The 25,599-nt window shown below is 40.5% G+C and overlaps 3 protein-coding genes and 3 pseudogenes across 16 annotated transcripts in view; all 6 read right to left on the reverse strand.

Annotated features, from left to right (window-relative positions):
- Positions 1–14,907, reverse strand: part of LOC309504009 (protocadherin beta-16-like) — a 38,292-nt gene extending 23,385 nt beyond the window's left edge. Inside the window, exon 1 of the mRNA XM_082176962.1 lies at positions 11,190–14,907. Within this exon, the coding sequence (XP_082033088.1) occupies positions 11,190–13,589 (2,400 nt within the window). The 5' untranslated portion in view covers positions 13,590–14,907. The remainder of the gene's footprint in view (positions 1–11,189) is intronic.
- LOC309503986 (protocadherin gamma-A11-like) overlaps positions 1–25,599 on the reverse strand; it is a gene marked incomplete at its 5' end in the record, with an annotated part of 186,772 nt that overhangs the window by 47,296 nt on the left and 113,877 nt on the right. Inside the window, one exon of one of the 11 annotated variants that reach the window (XM_082176891.1) lies at positions 7,157–10,954. The exons of 9 other annotated variants lie outside the window; for them this stretch is intronic. In XM_082176891.1, the coding sequence (XP_082033017.1) occupies positions 7,157–9,547 (2,391 nt within the window). One more of the 11 variants, XM_082176887.1, reaches the window with a different exon arrangement.
- LOC309504008 (protocadherin beta-15-like) lies at positions 428–3,612 on the reverse strand. Its single transcript, XM_082176961.1, has one exon. The coding sequence runs from the start codon at positions 2,915–2,917 to the stop codon at positions 455–457; it is 2,463 nt and encodes an 820-aa protein (XP_082033087.1). The 5' UTR covers positions 2,918–3,612; the 3' UTR covers positions 428–454.
- On the reverse strand, positions 14,927–18,578 carry LOC309504030 (protocadherin gamma-A5-like; annotated as a pseudogene). Its single transcript has one exon. The product of its transcript is annotated as a protocadherin gamma-A5-like (transcript).
- LOC309504031 (protocadherin beta-16-like) lies at positions 18,598–21,342 on the reverse strand (annotated as a pseudogene). The gene has a single exon. The product of its transcript is annotated as a protocadherin beta-16-like (transcript).
- On the reverse strand, positions 22,271–25,561 carry LOC309504032 (protocadherin gamma-A11-like; annotated as a pseudogene). The gene has a single exon. The product of its transcript is annotated as a protocadherin gamma-A11-like (transcript).

The following is a 25,599-nucleotide window of genomic DNA, read 5'->3' on the forward strand; positions in this document are numbered from 1 at the left end:
CCATTGTAGAAACCTATACATTTTACGTTAAAACAGCTTAAATAAAAATATGATAATAGGAATATAGTCAAAAGCAAAACATAAAACATAAAAAAAAGCATTTAAATAATGCAGGAACAATTCACTATAAGACTCACCCATGCGCGCACATAAGCACAAAAAAGAAAAATCTCTTATACTTGATTGTGTGCAACTGAACAAATATATATTTTCAAAGACTATGCATGTAACTTCCTTTTAAATATTGAAAAGTTAAGATTTTAATATGAAAAAGTGTGAAAACATGTATAGTCACCAAAATTATATCAGTACAGTAAATTTCAACAATAGATGACAGTGTTTTTCTATTAATCGAAAAAATATATATAATAATACAGTGAACATCAATAAAACTGATGAAGTCAGAAAAAGAAAAAGAATATTTAAATGGAAAAACAGAAAATCATATGCGTATCTATTCACTCGAGCTCACCTGATCAAAAGAATCGTCATTATTCAGTTTTCCTCTTTGCGCATGCGTGAGTGTCTGTGTTCCACTGGTGTCCAGACTAATGATGCTCTCACTGCAAGGTCTGACGTATTTCAGATCACTCTTTCTGGAGTCAGTGGTTCTGCAAACCTCATAATTGTACACGTGCTGTAAAGTTCCTGTGCCGCCTACGTCTGCGTAAAGAGGCGGATAATACGGAATAACTGGAAGATTCGCTCCAGATTTATAAAACATCCGCTCGCGCCTCCATCTGTAGCATTTGACTGACAGTATGGCAATGATAGACACGATAAAGAGAAACGAAACCACAGCCAAGGCCAAGACTAGATAGAAAGTCAGGTTGTCGTTGTATTCCTTGTCGTGCGTAAAGTCAGTGAACTCCGAGAGCACTTCAGGGAAGCTGTCCGCCACCGCCACGTTAACATTGACTGTAGCTGATCGAGAGGGCTGCCCGTTGTCCTCCACTACAACAGTGAGTCTTTGTTTGACAGCATCTTTATCTGTCACTTGGCGTACAGTTCTTATTTCTCCATTCTGTAAGCCCACTTCAAACAGCGCCCTGTCTGTGGCTTTCTGCAGTTTATATGAGAGCCAGGCGTTCTGACCAGAGTCCACATCAACAGCCACCACTTTAGTCACCAGATAACCCACATCTGCCGAACGAGGCACTATTTCAGCCACCACAGAAACACCTGACTGGACCGGGTACAGAACCTGAGGCGCGTTGTCATTCTGGTCCTGAATGATTATTTTGACGCTCGCGTTGCTGCTGAGAGGAGGAGAGCCTCCGTCCTGCGCTTTTACGCGAATGTTAAATTCTTTTGTTTGCTCATAATCAAAAGAACGAACAGCAAGAATCTCTCCGCTCTCTGCATTCACTGAAATATAGGTCGAGGCAGAGACGCCATTCACAAGAATATCCTCTAGAAAATATGAAATACGCGCGTTATTTCCAGAGTCTTTGTCATGCGCTTTAACAGATAAAACAGAGACTCCGGGGGAATTATTTTCCATCACATATGCGGTGTATGACTGACGCTGAAACACAGGGGCGTTGTCATTGACATCAGATATTTTCAGTGTCAGTGTTTTATTAGTAGAGAAAGATGGCGAGCCCTCATCAATAGCAGTTATTGTAATATTATATTCAGACATTTTTTCACGGTCTAAAGGCTGATCAGTGATCAAACTATAGAAATTTGAGGATGATTGTCTGATTTGAAATGGTAAACTCGGATTAATTAAGCATCTCACCTGTCCATTTTTCCCTGAATCCAAATCTTTGACATTCAGCATTGCTATCACAGTTTCAGGAGCTGAGTTTTCTGGTAAAGGGTTTGTCAAAGATATTACATTAATTATAGGGGCATTGTCATTAATATCTGTAATTTCCACCATTACTTTAGCAGTATCTGTTAACCCCCCATTGTCTGTTGCCACCACATTCAATTCGTATTTCTTGGATTTTTCAAAGTCTAGACGGGCAACAACAATAATATCACCATTATTGGGGTCAATACTGAAAATATTCAAGATGTTTCTGCTGATTTGTGAAAATGAATAGGACACTTGTTTATTTGTTCCTTGATCTGCGTCAGTTGCACTAACCTTTACGACCAATGAACCCTTTTGCGCATTTTCAGCGACAAGTGCAGTATATACAGACTGACTAAAAACAGGCGCGTTGTCATTTGCATCCAAGACATTGACGTTTATTTTTACTGTACCGGTTTTTTGGGGGGTTCCACCATCAAACGCCGTCAAAATCAAATTATGCACCTCATGTTTTTCTCTGTCTAATGATGTCTGCAAGACCATTTCCACATATTTCGTACCATCAGTGTGAGACAACGTTTTGAGCACAAAATGGTCGTTTGGATTTAATTTATATGTCTGAAGAGAATTTAGACCAACATCTGGATCATTAGCGCTGTCGATTGAATACCGAGCCCCTGACAAAGCAAGTTCACTTATCTGAAAAGTAATCTCTTTGTTCATGAAAGAAGGAGCATGATCATTGATATCTAATATTTCTACATCAATTCTATGCAGCTCCATGGGGTTTTCTAGAATGATCTGAAAATGTAAGGAGCAGGGAGACACTTGCGCGCACAGCTCCTCTCTATCTATCCTCTCTTTCACTATCAGCGTCCCTTTATCCACATTCAGACCGATGTACTCACGACTGTCCTCCGTAAAGATCCGCGCTCGACCAGATTTCAGCCTCTTAACATCCAAACCGAGATCCTGAACGATATTTCCCACCAGCGAGCCCTTTGTCATCTCCTCTGGAATAGAATAACGGACCTGGCCGCGCGCAACGGCCATGACAAAGACGCAGAGCACGAGAGGCTGCATTAGCCATGATGAAATCCGCGTCGAAGATGCGCCTCTTTGGGCGTAAAAACAACAAAGAACCGACATCATCCAAATCTTCTATTCCATACAGAAGAAAAGACAAAGAACAAAAGATTTAAAAAGGTTGAAAAATCGAACTTCACCCGAAAACACTGGGCAGCGAATGTCTCGACGCTTCAGAGTTAAAAAGAGACCGTCCGAATGAAAGAGATATTCTGCAGACTGTATGATGTCAGAAAGTGGAGGAGGATCTAAAAATGAGTGTTTAAAACACGAACATACTGACCAACAGCGGCACTTAGAGCATCAGAGAAATATTACACTGAAAAAGTATGTGTTAAAGAGCATAATAATCTGCACCAGCTGCGAAATAAGTAGAATACTCTTTTCGTCAACACATTACTTTTGAAATATCCATAAAAAAATTAAAAACAATTATCTGAACCAAAAACCTTAAAATATAATAAAAGGAAAATAGTCAAAAGCAAAGTAGAAAATATTAAACAGCCTGTAAGTAGGCCACGATTAACTGCATACGCGTTTTTTGTAAAAAATGTTATTAAATGTACTACATACATTCTACAATAAAAACATCTTGACTGAGTGCAACTGAAATCAATTTATATATGAAAAAGACTATGCATCTAATTTTCTTTAAAATATATATAAAAAAGTTATAGTTTTAAGAAGAAAACCTGTGGGAAAATATATAGCAGTGCAGAAAATTTCAATAGTAGCTGTCTGTTTTTTTTGTTTGTTCTTGTTTTTTTCTTTTTTTAAATTATTATTATTATTATTATTTTTTTTTACAATAGCTCTAAAAAATACAAAGCACAGCAATAAAACTGAGAAAATCAGATATAGAAAAAAAATTATTAAATGGAGACCAGAAAAGTATATACATAATCATTCACCCGAGCTCACCTGATCAAAAGAATCTTCATTATTCAGTTTTCCTCTTTGCGCATGCGTGAGAGTCTGTGTTCCACTGTTGTCCAGACTAATGATGCTTTCACTGCAAGGTCTGACGTATTTCAGATCACTCTTTCTGGAGTCAGTGGTTCTGCAAACCTCATAATTGTACACGTGCTGTAAAGTTCCTGTGCCACCTACGTCTGCGTAAAGAGGCGGATAATACGGAATAACTGGAAGATTCGCTCCAGATTTATAAAACATCCGCTCGCGCCTCCATCTGTAGCATTTGACTGACAATATGGCAATGATAGACACGATAAAAAGAAATGAAACCACAGCCAAGGCCAAGACTAGATAGAAAGTCAGGTTGTCGTTGTATTCCTTGTCGTGCGTAAAGTCAGTGAACTCCGAGAGCACTTCAGGGAAGCTGTCCGCCACCGCCACGTTAACATTGACTGTAGCTGATCGAGAGGGCTGCCCGTTGTCCTCCACTACAACAGTGAGTCTTTGTTTGACAGCATCTTTATCTGTCACTTGGCGTACAGTTCTTATTTCTCCATTCTGTAAGCCCACTTCAAACAGCGCCCTGTCTGTGGCTTTCTGCAGTTTATATGAGAGCCAGGCGTTCTGACCAGAGTCCACATCAACAGCCACCACTTTAGTCACCAGATAACCCACATCTGCCGAACGAGGCACTATTTCAGCCACCACAGAAACACCTGACTGGACCGGGTACAGAACCTGAGGCGCGTTGTCATTCTGGTCCTGAATGATTATTTTGACGCTCGCGTTGCTGCTGAGAGGAGGAGAGCCTCCGTCCTGCGCTTTTACGCGGAACTGGAAATCTTTGATCTGCTCGTAATCGAAAGATCGCACTGCATGTATGACTCCACTATCAGCACTAACGGACACTAACGAGGAGACGGGCACTCCGTTAACCGACGAGTCCTCCAGTATGTAAGACACACGGGCGTTCTGGTTAAAATCTGCGTCTCTGGCTCTGACTGTGAATATGGAAAGACCAGGTGTGTTGTTTTCTTGAACAGAAGCCTCATATGAGCTCTTCTCAAAGACGGGCGCGTTATCATTGACATCTGATATCTGTAAGGAGAGAGTGACGCTGCTGGAGAGAGAGGGCACGCCCTCATCAGCGCACGTCACACTGATGTTATACTCAGACTCTCGCTCTCGATCCAAATCATTATCAGTCACGATACTATAAAATCCATTAGAAGTTGTTTTGATTGTAAAAGGAATGTTTTCATTTACACTGCACTGAACCTGTCCGTTACTGTCAGAATCCGGATCATTAACACTGATGATGGCAATCACAGTACTCTGTGGCGAATCCTCCGGTATCGCATTAGATTTCGACATCACTGTGATGACTGGCGCGTTATCATTTACATCAATCACGTCGACCATTATTTTACTAGAATCAGACAGCCCACCTTTATCTACAGCTTCTATATCAATTTGGTAATGCTTAAATGTTTCATAGTCAATTTTTCCGATTAACGTCATCAATCCATTTTCATCGATATGAAAAATATCAGATACGCCGTCACTGTTTGCAATAAAATAACTGACTTCTCCATTTGTCCCTTTATCTGAATCAGAAGCGCTAACAGTGATGAGTGGCGTGCCGGTCTGTGCATTTTCTGTAATAATCGCCCTATATATAGGCTTAGTAAAAACTGGAGCATTATCGTTAACATCAAGCACTGTAATATGAATCTGAACCGTGCCTGATTTAGGTGGTTCCCCACCATCTATTGCGGTTAATATCAGAGACATGTTTTCCTGTTTTTCTCTGTCTAAAGGCTTTTGAAGAATCATTTCAACCTTTTTACTCCCATCACTCTGACCATGAATTTTTAAATTAAAATGATCAGTAGGTTGCAGAAAATAACTCTGTAGGTCATTATCGCCGATGTCTGCATCTATCGCTTTCTCCAGCATAAATTTTGATCCTACCACTGCTGATTCGCTTATCTCAAATCTTCTCTCATCTCTTTTGAAAATGGGAGAATTGTCATTTATGTCTGTAATTTCAACAGTTACCCTAAACAATTCCATAGGATTATCGAGTATAATCTGTAAATGCAGCGCGCAAGGCGTTGTCTGTCCGCATAGCGCCTCTCGGTCTATTCTCTCTTTGATAAGGAGGACTCCTCTTTCTTTATTCAGCTCGATGTATTCAGCGCTGTCTCCTGTATAAATACGCGCTTTACCCGATCTCAGTCTCTTTAAATCTAAACCCAAATCCTGCGCTATGTTTCCGACTAAAGAGCCTTTCGCCATTTCTTCAGGAATGGAGTAACTGACCTGCCCGAGAGCTGAACTGAGAGAGAGAAACCAAATAAACAGCAGTACTTGCCGCGCCATTGTTCTGTCCGAAATTTTGCTCAAGACCAAATAAACGAAGTCACAGTGAATCCAAATCAGAGTCCTAATGTGTTCAGGTCCAGAACAGAATATGTCCAATACTAGTGGAGAATTTCTGAGACAACGTCTAAACATAAATCCATAGCCGACTGTTCATAGCCGCGACGGTGTCCTCAGTGTTGTGCCCGTGTGCGCTATGCACTCGCCTCAGTCTCTTTCTTCTTAATACGTGCATTTAGAGAGGGCGGTATTGCTGGAATTATGCGCTCTCAGACGTTTCCCCCTGACAAACAGCGGCACACTGAGATCATTCTGAGTTACTGCAAAATGCATCTAAATTATTTTAAAAATGCATACACTCAAAATATATATGCAGCAATAAATAGAAATAAAACACAAAATTAAAACCTGAATTTCTATTTGTGTAAAATAATGAAAATAATCTAAATTAGCCAAATTATTGTATTGTAACGAAATCTGTCCAGCAATCCCGAATTATTTGTTTGGTAATAGGTAGGCTACTAGACCGTTTGATTAAATACAGGGCTATTTAATCTCAATCTCTCAAACACAAACAAAACAGTACAAATTATAACGTAAAATACGTCAACATATTATTTATAAATAGTTTTTGATATGTCACTGCACATCTGCTTTGAGACAAGAGCTTGAATGCAGACAAAAGACATCGATTCAGCACCTTGGATAGCGAAACGAAAGCGACAGCGATTCAGAACGCTGATAGCTCCCCGACTACTCGGTGGATCCTGGAAGCTGTTGAATAATAATAACAATAATAATAATATAATAATAAAACATATAAAGCTAATTTCGTTATATGGGAATCAAATTTCAGAGAAGAGAAAAGTCTCCACAGTGTTTACTGTTTAGGCACTTTCTCTGATTTCTCTAAACGAAAAAGTACATTACTATAAAAATAAATAAAAATAGACAAAAAATTTACAAAAAAATGTAACAACAGAACACAGAAAAAGTAAACCTCACCTTTTCAGAATCCTCAATGTTTAGTCTCTCCCTTTGCGCATGCGTGAGTGTCTGTGTTCCACTGGTGTCCAGACTAATGATGCTCTCACTGCAAGGTCTGACGTATTTCAGATCACTCTTTCTGGAGTCAGTGGTTCTGCAAACCTCATAATTGTACACGTGCTGTAAAGTTCCTGTGCCGCCTACGTCTGCGTAAAGAGGCGGATAATACGGAATAACTGGAAGATTCGCTCCAGATTTGTAAAACATCCGCTCGCGTCTCCATCTGTAGCATTTGACTGACAGTATGGCAATGATAGACACGATAAAGAGAAATGAAACCACAGCCAAGGCCAAGACCAGATAGAAAGTCAGGTTGTCGTTGTATTCCTTGTCGTGCGTAAAGTCAGTGAACTCCGAGAGCACTTCAGGGAAGCTGTCCGCCACCGCCACGTTAACATTGACTGTAGCTGATCGAGAGGGCTGCCCGTTGTCCTCCACTACAACAGTGAGTCTTTGTTTGACAGCATCTTTATCTGTCACTTGGCGCACAGTTCTTATTTCTCCATTCTGTAAGCCCACTTCAAACAGCGCCCTGTCTGTGGCTTTCTGCAGTTTATATGAGAGCCAGGCGTTCTGACCAGAGTCCACATCAACAGCCACCACTTTAGTCACCAGATAACCCACATCAGCCGAACGAGGCACTATTTCAGCCACCACAGAAACACCTGACTGGACCGGGTACAGAACCTGAGGCGCGTTGTCATTCTGGTCCTGAATGATTATTTTGACGCTCGCGTTGCTGCTGAGAGGAGGAGAGCCTCCGTCCTGCGCTTTTACGCGGAACTGGAAATCTTTGATCTGCTCGTAATCGAAAGATCGCACTGCATGTATGACTCCACTATCAGCACTAACGGACACTAACGAGGAGACGGGCACTCCGTTAACCGACGAGTCCTCCAGTATATAAGACACACGGGCATTCTGGTTAAAATCTGCGTCTCTAGCTCTGACTGTGAATATGGAAAGACCCGGTGTGTTGTTTTCTTGAACAGAAGCCTCAAATGAGCTCTTCTCAAAGACGGGCGCATTATCATTGACATCTGATATCTTTAATGATAGAGTGACGCTGCTGGAGAGAGAGGGCACGCCCTCATCAGTGCACGTCACACTGATGTTATACTCAGACTCTCGCTCTCGATCTAAATCGCCTTCAGTAACGAGGCTGTAAAATCCATCTGATGAAGAATGGATGATAAAAGGAATGTTTTCATTTAATTCACATTTTACGATACCATTTTCATTTGTATCAGCGTCTTGAATATTCATCATGGCTAGAACTGTCCCTGGAGGGGCATTTTCAGAAATGTCATTTGATTTGGATATGATACTGATTACTGGCTTGTTGTCGTTCGTATCTGTGACGTCAATAATTACTTTACAAGAATCGGTATGTCCTCCTTGATCACTGGCTTGCACTGCTATCTGATAGTGTTTGTTTTTTTCATAGTCAACATTACCAATTAACTTGAGAATGCCGTCATACTGGCCTATGTCAAATAGATTTGCGGACGCAGCAGAGGATAACGAATATGTGACGACGCCATTAGAACCCTGGTCTGCGTCGGACGCGCTGACTGTGGTCAGTACGGTGCCCTTTGCTGAATTCTCGGCTATACTGGCTTTGTAAACTGACTGACTGCAAACAGGCGCATTATCATTCGCATCTAAAACTGTGATGTGTATTAGCATTGTGCCTGACATTTGCACCTCGCCGCCATCGACTGCTGTTAACAATAAAGATATACGGTCTTGGTTTTCACGATCTAGTGGTTTCTGTAATACCATTTCGACCGTTTTACTACCATCTGGTAAACTTTGAGTTTTCACAATAAAATTGTCACTTGGCTTCAGTGTGTATCTTTGAAGACCATTCACACCCACATCGGTGTCAACTGCAGTCTCCAAATCAAATTTAGCTCCACTCTGGGCCAGTTCGCTAATTTCAAATTTCATCTCATTAAGGCTAAACATAGGGGCGTTATCATTAATGTCTTGTATCTCAACTGTTACTCTGTATAGTTGCATCGGATTTTCCAGAATAATCTGTAAATGCAGCGCGCAAGGCGTTGTCTGTCCGCATAGCGCCTCTCGGTCTATTCTCTCTTTGATAAGGAGGACTCCTCTTTCTTTATTCAGCTCGATGTATTCAGCACTGTCTCCTGTATAAATACGCGCTTTACCCGATTTCAGTCTCTTTAAATCTAAACCCAAATCCTGCGCTATGTTCCCGACTAAAGAGCCTTTCGCCATTTCTTCAGGAATGGAGTAACTGACCTGCCCGAGAGCTGAACTGAGAGAGAGAAACCAAATAAACAGCAGTACTTGCCGCGCCATTGTTCTGTCCGACATTTTGCAGAAGATCACAGAATGAAGATTTAGGATAAAAGCAAAGAAATCGGTCCAAACAACTGGATGAAATCATATATCCAAAGTGAAAAGAACAAGAACGGTCTGTAAGTCCAAGAGAAGGATATTAAATACAGTATCTCCGTGATTCGCCTTCTCTCTCCTCTTCAGACTGCGCTCTCAGCTTCTGTCTCTCTTTCTCTCTCTCTAATAATATGGAGATGATGGGGGTGGAACTGCAGCAGATCTGTTCTATAAACTGACATATTGACCAACAGCGGCACTATGAGTCCAGTCTGATGTACTACAGAAAAAAAAAAAACTAAATTAATGCAATTTTTTTTAACAGTAGGGCATTTGAGACGTGTTTTAGAAGCATTCTCATTATATTATATAAATATATATATCCATATATATAAAACAATAATAAAATAAAACAGCCGTTTCGGATGTCAGTCAAAATACATTTATCTAGCAATGAGAAATGACTGCATGATTTCGAGTTTTTTTTTTTTTTTTAAAGCAGCAAAAAATGAACAGAGCTTGATATTGCATTTTCATTAATGTGCATGCTTGAAATGTAAAATGAATCAACGTGAAATATGCTAATATGAACATTATCCTTTTTATTTCTCAATAGGATGAGGGACTGGAAGGATTTAAAAGTTCTACAAGAAATGATAAGGTACGGAGGTAAGGTGGAAAAGTTAGTACAGGCAGAAGAACGCAAGAGCGCATTTCAGCACCACGGCCAGTTACGATGACTGAAGTTGCCCTTTAGCTGATGTCTTCACAAGCACAGATTAAAAATCCTCAAGCATGTCTAGTAAAAAGACAAACATATAAAAACAACTGTGGCTCTCAAAACTGTAAAATGTGTTTCTAGCTGATAACACCACTTAACATAACAGAGAGTTCGTTTAAGGTGCTTTTGACGATCTTAAAGAAGCGCTATAACGAGATTCTATAGATTAAGAACCGATGAAAAGCTTGTTTTACAATCCCTTAACCATTCTACATATCACACACTACAATATAGCAACAACAATAACAAGAATAATAAAAACAAACAAATCTAAAATCACTCTGAACACTTGATATATCATAAGTTGTAAAAAGATTAAAGAAGGTGATTGAAACATAATTGCTTTCGACATGCGTAAATAAAGGAGGCTAAAGTAGGCTTACCTGATCTCAGTCAATTTGAAACTGAAACAATTAATAGCATGGAAATACTTCAATTCAATCGTTATTCTGTCCGAAACGGCACAGACGCCACCATGCCAACAACCGCCTAATTGTGACAGCGACAACTTGCTTGTAATTGCATGTAAAACTAAAAATATGTTCGGTATGTATGAACTGAAATTAATTTCTAAATAAACAATTAATGTGCCCTTCAATCTGTTCAAAATAGAACAGGTAGATCAGAACATACACACACATACACACACACACACACACACACACACACACACACACACACACACACACACACACACACACACACACACACACACACATACATACATATATATATATATATATATATATATATATATATTATATCGGCTTTGTTCGATGTCAAAAATGGAAGGAACAGTTGTTAACTTCTACAAAATTAACTGTAAATAAAGACTCTCACCTGACCATCACAATCGTCAAAGTTCAGTCTCTCTCTTTGCGCATGCGTGAGTGTCTGTGTTCCACTGGTGTCCAGACTAATGATGCTCTCACTGCAAGGTCTGACGTATTTCAGATCACTCTTTCTGGAGTCAGTGGTTCTGCAAACCTCATAATTGTACACGTGCTGTAAAGTTCCTGTGCCGCCTACGTCTGCGTAAAGAGGCGGATAATACGGAATAACTGGAAGATTCGCTCCAGATTTATAAAACATCCGCTCGCGTCTCCATCTGTAGCATTTGACTGACAGTATGGCAATGATAGACACGATAAAGAGAAACGAAACCACAGCCAAGGCCAAGACTAGATAGAAAGTCAGGTTGTCGTTGTATTCCTTGTCGTGCGTAAAGTCAGTGAACTCCGAGAGCACTTCAGGGAAGCTGTCCGCCACCGCCACGTTAACATTGACTGTAGCTGATCGAGAGGGCTGCCCGTTGTCCTCCACTACAACAGTGAGTCTTTGTTTGACAGCATCTTTATCTGTCACTTGGCGTACAGTTCTTATTTCTCCATTCTGTAAGCCCACTTCAAACAGCGCCCTGTCTGTGGCTTTCTGCAGTTTATATGAGAGCCAGGCGTTCTGACCAGAGTCCACATCAACAGCCACCACTTTAGTCACCAGATAACCCACATCTGCCGAACGAGGCACTATTTCAGCCACCACAGAAACACCTGACTGGACCGGGTACAGAACCTGAGGCGCGTTGTCATTCTGGTCCTGAATGATTATTTTGACGCTCGCGTTGCTGCTGAGAGGAGGAGAGCCTCCGTCCTGCGCTTTTACGCGGAACTGGAAATCTTTGATCTGCTCGTAATCGAAAGATCGCACTGCATGTATGACTCCACTATCAGCACTAACGGACACTAACGAGGAGACGGGCACTCCGTTAACCGACGAGTCCTCCAGTATGTAAGACACACGGGCGTTCTGGTTAAAATCTGCGTCTCTGGCTCTGACTGTGAATATGGAAAGACCCGGTGTGTTGTTTTCTTGAACAGAGGCCTCATAGGAGCTCTTCTCAAAGACGGGCGCGTTATCATTGACATCTGATATCTGTAAGGAGAGAGTGACGCTGCTGGAGAGAGAGGGCACGCCCTCATCAGCGCACGTCACACTGATGTTATACTCAGTCTCTCGCTCTCGGTCTAAATCACCATCTGTGACTAAACTAAAGAAATTAGTAGTGGTCGTCCTTAAAGCAAATGGATAATTCTCATTAATAAAGCATTGCACTTTGCCATTTTCATTAGAATCGACGTCTTGTGTGTTGATAACAGTAACAACAGTGTCAGGCTTAGAATCCTCTGATAACATAGCTGACTTTGACATTATATTGATGACCGGCTTGTTATCATTGATATCTAAAACATCGATAATTACTTTACTTGAATCTGTTAGACCACCACGATCACTCGCTCTAACATTTATCTGAAAATGTCTGGCTTTTTCATAATCGATATCACCAATTATTCTCAATTCACCAGTGTGTCTGTTTATTTCAAACATTCCAGGCACACCGTCGTGAGTATTGGTAACTGAATAAATAATTTCACCGTTTGTGCTCTGATCCGCATCAGAGGCTTCAACTCTAATGACAACTGTCCCTTTCGGCGAATTCTCTACGACAGTGGCTTTGTATACAGAATGGGTGAAAACAGGCGCATTGTCATTAACATCAAGTACTTTTATACGAATCTGTGTTGTTCCAGACAGATGTGGATCGCCTCCATCTACCGCTGTCAAAACTAAAGCAATATCTTCCTGTTTCTCTCGATCTAGAGGTTTTTGTAAGACCATCTCAACTATTTTTCTACCATCAGCCTGACTGTGCAGCTTTAATGAAAAATGATCGCTCAATGAAAGCATGTAGCTTTGAATGGCATTGGTCCCGACATCTTGATCGACGGCTTGCTCTATATCAAATTTAGCCCCATTTACAGCAGATTCACTTATTTCAAAATAGGTATCTGGCTTGTTGAAATAAGGAGCATTGTCATTTATATCGGTTACCTCGACAGTGACATGGTAAAATTCTATTGGATTTTCCAAAATAATCTGAAAATGTAGCGCGCAAGGCGTTGTCTGTCCGCATAGCGCCTCTCGGTCTATTCTCTCTTTGATAAGGAGGACTCCTCTTTCTTTATTCAGCTCGATGTATTCAGCGCTGTCTCCTGTATAAATACGCGCTTTACCCGATTTCAGTCTCTTTATATCTAAACCCAAATCCTGCGCTATGTTCCCGACTAAAGAGCCTTTCGCCATTTCTTCAGGAATGGAGTAACTGACCTGCCCGAGAGCTGAACTGAGAGAGAGAAACCAAATAAACAGCAGTACTTGCCGCGCCATTGTTCTGTCCGACATTTTGCAGAAGATCACAGATTGAAGATGAAAGCAGAAAACAACCAAATCAGTCCAAACAACTGGAGGAACACATGTATATGTCCAAATTGAAAAGAACAAGAAAAGTCTGTAAATCCAAGAGAAGGATATTAAATACAGTATCTCCGTGATTCGCCTGCTCTCTCCTCTTCAGACTGCGCTCTCAGCTTCTGTCTCTCTCTCTCTCTCTAATAATATGGAGATGATGGGGGTGGAACTGCAGCAGATCTGTTCTATAAACTGACATATTGACCAACAGCGGCACTATGAGTCCAGTCTGATGAACTACAGAACATGTAAAATTACTAAACCTTTATCTCAGTGACAGACATGTTTGAGAAAAGTTCTTAAGTATAAAAGTTCTTAAGTATAAAACAAAGAAATGTCAATAACAACAAATATCTATAATACAAGGATTTTATGAGTTTGTGTTAATAGAGATGGAAGGAAAAAAATAAATAAATTTCGTGTTTTCACGAGGCCATATCAGTATGAACACTGATCAAGCCAGAGAGGGAGAAATACCTCAAACAAATTATACACATAAAAAATATCTAATCAGAAATGAAATAAGTGTATAGATAAACTTTTGAACAGGAGGACAGACCAAAAAAGATGTTGAAAATCTCAAAAAGATTGTGTGCTGTAAAGAGATGCAGAAGAATATATGAAGTAAATGACCGCGCCGCCGCGATTCAGGACCATGGCCAGGGAAGCAAGTGCAAACGCAGAATAGAGTTTCTCACTTCTTCACAAAAACAAGTGAAAATCAGGCAAGGATTTTTTAAAATGCAAATAACGAACTGTAGATGCAACAGGTTAATAATGTTGACATTTGTAAACTGACATTTCAGTGGCAACATGCAAAATACTGCATGACAGCTGAAGATAAATAAAAACGGAATAAAAAGCAACCCTCCACTTAACGCATCAAAGAAAGAAAGAAAAGAAATGAAAATCATTCGGAAGTTGAAAAATAAGCAGTCATCTTTTTATTTCATGGCTGTAAAGGCTAATGAACTACATACGTGCAACACGTCGAAAAACATCAGACGATAATAAATATTTTAATTACACCCCTGCACTAAAAGCTAAACTAAAAAGTCGATCAGACTATAATAAAAGCGGATGAAAATAAATAGCAGATGAATCGAGTCATTTCTTACTAAAATTAAATTAAATTAAAATTACAGAGACACTTCATTTCAGAAAACCAGTCAGCAACCATGTCAACAGTTCAAGCAAAAATGTTTAATCTTGAGAATCTTGTTTTAAAATATCACAAATTAATCATAAAAATAAATCTCACCTGATCATCACAATCATCAAAGGTCAGTTTCTCCCTTTGCGCATGCGTGAGTGTCTGTGTTCCACTGGTGTCCAGACTAATGATGCTCTCACTGCAAGGTCTGACGTATTTCAGATCACTCTTTCTGGAGTCAGTGGTTCTGCAAACCTCATAATTGTACACGTGCTGTAAAGTTCCTGTGCCGCCTACGTCTGCGTAAAGAGGCGGATAATACGGAATAACTGGAAGATTCGCTCCAGATTTATAAAACATCCGCTCGCGTCTCCATCTGTAGCATTTGACTGACAGAATGGCAATGATAGACACGATAAAGAGAAATGAAACCACAGCCAAGGCCAAGACTAGATAGAAAGTCAGGTTGTCGTTGTATTCCTTGTCGTGCGTAAAGTCAGTGAACTCCGAGAGCACTTCAGGGAAGCTGTCCGCCACCGCCACGTTAACATTGACTGTAGCTGATCGAGAGGGCTGCCCGTTGTCCTCCACTACAACAGTGAGTCTTTGTTTGACAGCATCTTTATCTGTCACTTGGCGTACAGTTCTTATTTCTCCATTCTGTAAGCCCACTTCAAACAGCGCCCTGTCTGTGGCTTTCTGCAGTTTATATGAGAGCCAGGCGTTCTGACCAGAGTCCACATCAACAGCCACCACTTTAGTCACCAGATAACCCACATCAGCCGAACGAGGCACTATTTCAGCCACCACAGAAACACCTGACTGGACCGGGTACAGAACCTGAGGCGCGTTGTCATTCTGGTCCTGAATGATTATTTTGACGCTCGCGTTGCTGCTGAGAGGAGGAGAGCCTCCGTCCTGCGCTTTTACGCGGAACTGGAAATCTTTTATCTGCTCGTAATCGAAAGATCGCACTGCATGTATGACTCCACTATCAGCACTAACGGACACTAACGAGGAGACGGGCACTCCGTTAACCGAGGAGTCCTCCAGTATGTAAGACACACGGGCGTTCTGGTTAAAATCTGCGTCTCTGGCTCTGACTGTGAATATGGAAAGACCCGGTGTGTTGTTTTCTTGAACAGAAGCCTCATATGAGCTCTTCTCAAAGACGGGCGCGTTATCATTGACATCTGATATCTGTAAGGAGAGAGTGACGCTGCTGGAGAGAGAGGGCACGCCCTCATCAGCGCACGTCACACTGATGTTATACTCAGACTCTCGCTCTCGGTCTAAATCACCATCTGTGACTAAACTGAAGAAGTTATTATTTGTTGATTTTAGCGTAAAAGGGATATTATCGTTAATGGAGCATTGGACCTTTCCATTCTCACCAGAATCGGAGTCCTGGACATTCAGCATAGTCACAACAGTTCCTGATTTTGAATTCTCGGAAAGAGTACTTGCCTTTGACATGATATTAATTACTGGTTTGTTGTCATTTACATCGATTATATCAACAATTACTTTGCAAGTATCAGAGTGGCGTCCGGGGTCTCGCGCTTGGACGTCAATTTGATAATGTTTAACTCTTTCATAATCAGTGTCGCCAGATAACCTTAACACTCCTTCATTTCTGTCAATTTCAAAGTGGTTAGTGGTACCACCAGAAGATTTCGCAATATGATACTCTATTTTACCATTTTGTCCCTGGTCAGCATCCGATGCTTTAACTGTAGCTAAAATGGTACCTTTTGGAGAGTTTTCTGCAATGCTGGTCTTATAAACAGACAGAAAACAAACTGGAGCGTTATCATTTGCGTCCTCAACTGTGATTATAATAGGAATTGTTCCAGACATCTGTGGGTCTCCTCCGTCCACGGCAGTAAGTAAGAGCGAAATATGCTCCTGTTTTTCTCGATCTAGAGGTTTTTGTAGTATCATTTCAACATTTTTTGAGCCATCTGGCATATCTTGAATCTTTAAGATAAAATGTTCAGCGGGATGTAAGAAATAACTCTGCACGCCATTAAACCCAACGTCATCATCCACTGCTGTCTCTAAAACAAATTTAGCTCCTGTCGGAGATGATTCGCTAATGTCAAATTTAATCTCTTTAACTGCAAAAACGGGAGCGTTATCATTTACGTCTAAAATCTCAACTGTAACGCTATAAAACTCCATAGGATTTTCCAAGGTAATCTGAAAATGCAGCGCGCAAGGCGTTGTCTGTCCGCATAGCGCCTCTCGGTCTATTCTCTCTTTGATAAGGAGGACTCCTCTTTCTTTATTCAGCTCGATGTATTCAGCGCTGTCTCCTGTATAAATACGCGCTTTACCCGATTTCAGTCTCTTTAAATCTAAACCCAAATCCTGCGCTATGTTCCCGACTAAAGAGCCTTTCGCCATTTCTTCAGGAATGGAGTAACTGACCTGCCCGAGAGCTGAACTGAGAGAGAGAAACCAAATAAACAGCAGTACTTGCCGCGCCATTGTTCTGTCCGACATTTTACAGAAGACCACGGGATGAAGATGAAGACAAAAAGCAAATAAATCAGTCCAAAATACTAGAGGAAATCATGTATATGTCCAAAGTGAAAAGAACAAGAAAAGTCTATAAATCCAGGAAAGGGATTTTAAATACAGTATCTCCGTGATTCGCCTGCTCTCTCCTCTTCAGACTGCGCTCTCAGCTTCTGTCTCTCTCTCTAATAATATGGAGATGATGGGGGTGGAACTGCAGCAGATCTGCTCTATAAACTGACATATTGACCAACAGCGGCACTATGAGTCCAGTCTGATGAACTACAGAAAAATTAAAATGATTAAACTTTTATCTTAGTGTCAGATATATCTGAGAAAAGCAGTTTACTAAACAAAGTTCTAAAGTATAAAAACGTCCATATCAATAAATGTCGATGAGATAAAAATATTGTATGAGTTTGTGTAAATAAAGATTGAAGGGAGAAAAAATTAATAAATACATTTCGAGTTTGCTCAAAGTTATGCTGAGGTCATATCAGTATATGAGCACTGAACAGACAGACATGGAGAAATACCTTAAATACAATTATACACATAATAAATATCTAATCAGTGATAAAATAGTATACCGTTTAACTTTTGACAGGAGGACAGAACAATAAGATCCTAAAAATCTCAAAAAGACGGTCTGCTGTAAAGAGATGCAGAAGAATACATGATGTAAATGACCGCGACTCCGCGATTCAGGACCATGGACAGGGAAGGAAGCGAATGCAAACGCTGAATACAGTTTCTCACCTCTTGACAAAACAAATGAAAAAGGAAAATGTAAAATATGACAAACGACGAACTGTGAATGCCACAGTATAATAATGTTAACCATTGGTAACTGACATTTCAGTGGCAGCGTGCCATATACCGCAGTACAACTGAAAATAAAATGTAAAATTAAACGAATAAAAAAGGAAGGAAAAAGCAAGTTCCACTTAACATAAAGAAAAAAAGACAGAAAAAATGTATAAGCTGAAAAATTAAGCACTCATTGTCTTCCATGGCTGTACAGAAAATATGAACTACATAACTATAATAAAAAAAATATTTTCAACTGATTAAAATACAACACCCGATGATTCGTGCCATTTTCTGCAAATATTATTTAAGCATTGCTTAAAATTGCAGAGACACTTCATTTAAAAAAAGTCAGCGACCGTGTCAGCAGTTCAAGCAAAAATGTTCAGTCATGAGAAACGTTTTAAAATGTCACATAAATGAGTTATAAAAATAATTCTCACCTGGTCACCACAATCATCAAAGTTCAGTCTCTCTCTTTGCGCATGCGTGAGAGTCTGTGTTCCACTGGTGTCCAGACTAATGATGCTCTCACTGCAAGGTCTGACGTATTTCAGATCACTCTTTCTGGAGTCAGTGGTTCTGCAAACCTCATAATTGTACACGTGCTGTAAAGTTCCTGTGCCGCCTACGTCTGCGTAAAGAGGCGGATAATACGGAATAACTGGAAGATTCGCTCCAGATTTATAAAACATCCGCTCGCGTCTCCATCTGTAGCATTTGACTGACAGAATGGCAATGATAGACACGATAAAAAGAAATGAAACCACAGCCAAGGCCAAGACTAGATAGAAAGTCAGGTTGTCGTTGTATTCCTTGTCGTGCGTAAAGTCAGTGAACTCCGAGAGCACTTCAGGGAAGCTGTCCGCCACCGCCACGTTAACATTGACTGTAGCTGATCGAGAGGGCTGCCCGTTGTCCTCCACTACAACAGTGAGTCTTTGTTTGACAGCATCTTTATCTGTCACTTGGCGTACAGTTCTTATTTCTCCATTCTGTAAGCCCACTTCAAACAGCGCCCTGTCTGTGGCTTTCTGCAGTTTATATGAGAGCCAGGCGTTCTGACCAGAGTCCACATCAACAGCCACCACTTTAGTCACCAGATAACCCACATCTGCCGAACGAGGCACTATTTCAGCCACCACAGAAACACCTGACTGGACCGGGTACAGAACCTGAGGCGCGTTGTCATTCTGGTCCTGAATGATTATTTTCACGCTCGCGTTGCTGCTGAGAGGAGGAGAGCCTCCGTCCTGCGCTTTTACGCGGAACTGGAAATCTTTGATCTGCTCGTAATCGAAAGATCGCACTGCATGTATGACTCCACTATCAGCACTAACGGACACTAACGAGGAGACGGGCACTCCGTTAACCGACGAGTCCTCCAGTATGTATGACACACGGGCGTTCTGGTTAAAATCTGCGTCTCTGGCTCTGACTGTGAATATGGAAAGACCCGGTGTGTTGTTTTCTTGAACAGAAGCCTCATAGGAGCTCTTCTCAAAGACGGGCGCGTTATCATTGACATCTGATATCTGTAAGGAGAGAGTGACGCAGCTGGAGAGAGAGGGCACGCCCTCATCAGCGCACGTCACACTGATGTTATACTCAGACTCTCGCTCTCGATCTAAATCACTGTCTGTCACTAGACTGAAGAAATTATTATTAGTGGATTTCAGAGAAAATGGGATGTTTTCACTAATAGAACACTGAACTTTCCCGTTTCCTTCCGAATCAAGATCCTGAACATTTATCATTGTAACCACGGTCTCAGGGGCGGAATTTTCAGCAATCACGTTTGTTTTGGACATTATATTGATCACTGGCTTATTATCATTGATATCAATGACATCAACTACGATTTTACATGAATCAGTCAAACCTCCGTGATCACTCGCTTGAACACGTATCTCATAGCGTCGAGTTGTTTCATAATCAACTAGACCTATCAATCTTACTTTACCATCAGTCTCGTTTATTTTAAATTTACTACGGACATCATTAGTGTTTGTTATTGTATAGATTATTTCACTGTTTACTCCTTGGTCTTGGTCTGATGCACTAACTGTCGCTACAATGGTTCCTTTTGGTGAATTTTCAGTTACAGTGGCTTTATAAACTAATTGTATGAAAACAGGAGAGTTATCGTTCGCATCTAAAACAATAATATTTATTTGTATATTACCAGACATTTGTGGATCTCCTCCGTCAATGGCTGTTAACGTTAAAGACATATGCTCCTGCTTTTCGCGGTCTAGAGGCTTTTGTAAAGTCATTTCGATATGATGGTCTCCTCCTGGCTGAATCTTGAATTTCAGTGCAAAATTATCTGTTGGTTTTAACGAGTAGGTCTGAAGACCATTAATTCCAACGTCAAAATCCCTGGCAGGTTCTATCGTGAATTTTGCGCCAATCGACGCAGATTCACTCATTCTAAAACTCATCTCAGTTTTTTCAAAAAACGGTGCATTGTCATTAATATCAAGCACCTCAACATTAACACTGTAAAACTCCATTGGGTTTTCTAGAATAATCTGAAAATGCAGCGCGCAAGGCGTTGTCTGTCCGCATAGCGCCTCTCGGTCTATTCTCTCTTTGATAAGGAGGACTCCTCTTTCTTTATTCAGCTCGATGTATTCAGCGCTGTCTCCTGTATAAATACGCGCTTTACCCGATTTCAGTCTCTTTAAATCTAAACCCAAATCCTGCGCTATGTTCCCGACTAAAGAGCCTTTCGCCATTTCTTCAGGAATGGAGTAACTGACCTGCCCGAGAGCTGAACTGAGAGAGAGAAACCAAATAAACAGCAGTACTTGCCGCGCCATTGTTCTGTCCGACATTTTGCAGAAGACCACGGGATGAAGATTAAGACAGAAAGCAAATAAATCAGTCCAAAATGCTGGAGGAAATCATGAATATGTCCAAAGTGAAAAGAACAAGAAAAGTCTATAAATCCGGGAAAGGGATTTTAAATACAGTATCTCCGCGTTGTGCCTTCTCTCTCCTCTTCAGACTGCGCTCTCAGCTTCTGTCTCTCTCTCTAATAATATGGAGATGATGGGGGTGGAACTGCAGCAGATCTGCTCTATAAACTGACATATTGACCAACAGCGGCACTATGAGTCCATTCTGATGAACTACAGAAACATTTAAATGGATAAACTTTTATCTCAGTGTCAGATATATCTGAGAAAAGCAGTTTTCTAAACAAAGTTCTAAAGTATAAAAACGTCCATATCAATAAATGTCAATGAGATAAAAAGATTGTATGAGTTTGTGTAAATAAAGATTGAAGGGAGAAAAAAAAAAACATTTCGAGTTTGCTCAAAGTTATGCTGAGGTCATATCAGTATATGAGCACTGAACAGACAGACATGAAGAAATACCTTAAATACTATTATATACATAATAAATATCTAATCAGTGATAAAATAGTATATCGTTTAACTTTTGACAGGAGGACAGAACAATAAGATCCTAAAAATCTCAAAAAGACGGTCTGCTGTAAAGAGATGCAGAAGAATACATGATGTAAATGACCGCGACTCCGCGATTCAGGACCATGGACAGGGAAGGAAGCGAATGCAAACGCTGAATACAGTTTCTCACCTCTTGACAAAAACAAATGAAAAAGGAAAAAAAATAAATAAATGACAAACGACGAACTGTGAATGCCACAGTAATAATATTAACAATTGTTAACTGACATTTCAGTGGCAGCGTGCCATATACCGCAGTACAACTGAATAAAAAATGTAAAATTAAACGAATAAAAAAGGAATAAAAAAGCAAGTTCCACTTAACATAAAGAAAAAAAGACAGAAAATAATTTATAAGCTGAAAAATTAAGCACTCATTGTCTTCCATGGCTGCACAGAAAATATAAACTACATAACTATAAAAAAATTAAAATAAAAAAAAGATGAAGATTTTCAACTGATTAAAATACAACACCCGATGATTCGTGCCATTTTCTGCAAACATTATTTAAGCATTGCTTAAAATTGCAGAGACACTTCATTTAAAAAAAGTCAGCGACCGTGTCAGCAGTTCAAGCAAAAATGTTCAGTCATGAAAAACGTTTTAAAATGTCACATAAATGAGATATAAAAATAATTCTCACCTGATCATCACAATCATCAAAGGTCAGTCTCTCCCTTTGCGCATGCGTGAGTGTCTGTGTTCCACTGGTGTCCAGACTAATGATGCTCTCACTGCAAGGTCTGACGTATTTCAGATCACTCTTTCTGGAGTCAGTGGTTCTGCAAACCTCATAATTGTACACGTGCTGTAAAGTTCCTGTGCCGCCTACGTCTGCGTAAAGAGGCGGATAATACGGAATAACTGGAAGATTCGCTCCAGATTTATAAAACATCCGCTCGCGTCTCCATCTGTAGCATTTGACTGACAGTATGGCAATGATAGACACGATAAAGAGAAATGAAACCACAGCCAAGGCCAAGACTAGATAGAAAGTCAGGTTGTCGTTGTATTCCTTGTGCGTAAAGTCAGTGAACTCCGAGAGCACTTCAGGGAAGCTGTCCGCCACCGCCACGTTAACATTGACTGTAGCTGATCGAGAGGGCTGCCCGTTGTCCTCCACTACAACAGTGAGTCTTTGTTTGACAGCATCTTTATCTGTCACTTGGCGCACAGTTCTTATTTCTCCATTCTGTAAGCCCACTTCAAACAGCGCCCTGTCTGTCGCTTTCTGCAGTTTATATGAGAGCCAGGCGTTCTGACCAGAGTCCACATCAACAGCCACCACTTTAGTCACCAGATAACCCACATCTGCCGAACGAGGCACTATTTCAGCCACCACAGAAACACCTGACTGGACCGGGTACAGAACCTGAGGCGCGTTGTCATTCTGGTCTTGAATGATTATTTTGACGCTCGCGTTGCTGCTGAGAGGAGGAGAGCCTCCGTCCTGCGCTTTTACGCGGAACTGGAAATCTTTGATCTGCTCGTAATCGAAAGATCGCACTGCATGTATGACTCCACTATCAGCACTAACGGACACTAACGAGGAGACGGGCACTCCGTTAACCGACGAGTCCTCCAGTATGTAAGACACACGGGCATTCTGGTTAAAATCTGCGTCTCTGGCTCTGACTGTGAATATGGAAAGACCCGGTGTGTTGTTTTCTTGAACAGAAGCCTCATATGAGCTCTTCTCAAAGACGGGCGCGTTATCATTAACATCTGATATCTGTAAGGAGAGAGTGACGCTGCTGGAGAGAGAGGGCACGCCCTCATCAGCGCACGTCACACTGATGTTATACTCAGACTCTCGCTCTCGGTCTAAATCACCATCTGTGACTAAACTGAAGAAGTTATTATTTGTTGATTTTAGCGTAAAAGGGATATCATCGTTAATGGAGCATTGGACCTTTCCATTCTCACCAGAATCGGAGTCTTGGACATTCAACATAGTCACAACAGTTCCTGATTTTAAGTCTTCGGAAAGAGCACTTGGTTTTGACATGATATTAATTACTGGTTTGTTGTCATTTACATCGATTATATCAACAATTACTTTGCAAGTATCAAAGTGGCGTCCGGGGTCTCGCGCTTGGACGTCAATTTGATAATGTTTAACTCTTTCATAGTCAATATCACCAGATAATCTTAACACTCCTTCATTTCTGTCTATTTCAAAAAGGTTAGTGGTACCTGGGGACTTATAAATATGATATTCTACTCTACCATTTTGTCCCTGGTCAGAATCTGATGCTTTAACTGTAGCTAAAATGGTACCTTTTAGAGAGTTTTCTGCAATGCTGGTCTTATAAACAGTCAGAAAACAAACTGGAGCGTTATCATTTGCGTCCTCAACTGTGATTAAAATCGGAATTGTTCCAGACATCTGTGGGTCTCCTCCGTCCACGGCAGTAAGTAAGAGCGAAATGTGCTCCTTTTTTTCTCGATCTAGAGGTTTTTGTAAAATCATTTCAACATTTTTGGTGCCATCTGGCATATCCTGTGTTTTTAAGACAAAATTATCGACAGGTTGCAAAGAATAACTCTGTACGCCATTAAACCCAACGTCATCATCCACTGCTCTTTCTAAAACAAATTTAGCTCCTGTCAGAGATGATTCGCTTATATCAAATTTAATTTCTTTAACTGCAAAAACCGGAGCATTATCATTTACGTCTAAAATCTCAACTGTAACGCTATAAAATTCCATAGGATTTTCCAAGGTAATCTGTAAATGTAGCGCGCAAGGCGTTGTCTGTCCGCATAGCGCCTCTCGGTCTATTCTCTCTTTGATAAGGAGGACTCCTCTTTCTTTATTCAGCTCGATGTATTCAGCGCTGTCTCCTGTATAAATACGCGCTTTACCCGATTTCAGTCTCTTTAAATCTAAACCCAAATCCTGCGCTATGTTCCCGACTAAAGAGCCTTTCGCCATTTCTTCAGGAATGGAGTAACTGACCTGCCCGAGAGCTGAACTGAGAGAGAGAAACCAAATAAACAGCAGTACTTGCCGCGCCATTGTTCTGTCCGACATTTTGCAGAAGACCACGGGATGAAGATTAAGACAGAAAGCAAATAAATCAGTCCAAAAAGCTGGAGGATATCATGTATATATCCGAAGTGAAGACAACTGAATAAAAAGTCTGTAATCCAATCAAATTGTTTTAAATACAGTATCTCCGCGTTGTGCCTTCTCTCTCCTCTTCAGACTGCGCTCTCAGCTTCTGTCTCTCTCTCTAATAATATGGAGATGATGGGGGTGGAACTGCAGCAGATCTGCTCTATAAACTGACATATTGACCAACAGCGGCACTATGAGTCCAGTCTGATGAACTACAGAACATGTAAAATGAATAAACCTTTATCTCAGTGTCAGACATGTTTGAGAAAAGTTATTTAGTATAAAAGTTATTTAGGATAAAACCCAAACATTTCCATAGCAAAAAATATCTATAATACAAAGATTGTATGTGTTTGTGTTAACTAAAGAAAAAAAAAATGCATTTCGTGTTTTCATAAAGCCATTTCAGTATGAACACTGATCAAGTCAGAGAGGGAGACATTCCTAAAAAGCAATTATACACAAGAAATTTCTAATCAGAAATAAAATAGTATAGTTCAACTTTTGAACAGGAGGACACAAAAAGATGTTGAAAATCTCAAAAATATTGTGTGTGCTTTAAAGATATGCAGAAGAATATATGAAGTAAATGACCGCGCCGCCGCGATTCAGGACCATGGCCAGGGAAGCAAGTGCAAACGCAGAATAGTTTCTCACTTCTTCACAAAAACAAGTGAAAATCACGCAAGGATTTTTTTAAAGGGCAAATAACCAACTGTGCATTTAACAGGTTAATAATGTTAACATTTGTAAACTGACATCTCAGTGGCAACGTGTCATATACAGGACTTCAACTAAAAATAAATAAAAACGGAATAAAAAGCAACTTCTACTTTACGTATATATAGCCTATA

Source organism: Leuciscus leuciscus (genome assembly GCF_965113295.1).
Source record: "Leuciscus leuciscus genome assembly, chromosome: 8".
Taxonomy (NCBI): domain Eukaryota; kingdom Metazoa; phylum Chordata; class Actinopteri; order Cypriniformes; family Leuciscidae; genus Leuciscus; species Leuciscus leuciscus.

Bases quoted from the DNA above. Each gene is read 5' to 3' on its own strand.
- LOC309504008 (XM_082176961.1), bottom strand. From the start codon at position 2,917: ATGATGTCGGTTCTTTGTTGTTTTTACGCCCAAAGAGGCGCATCTTCG.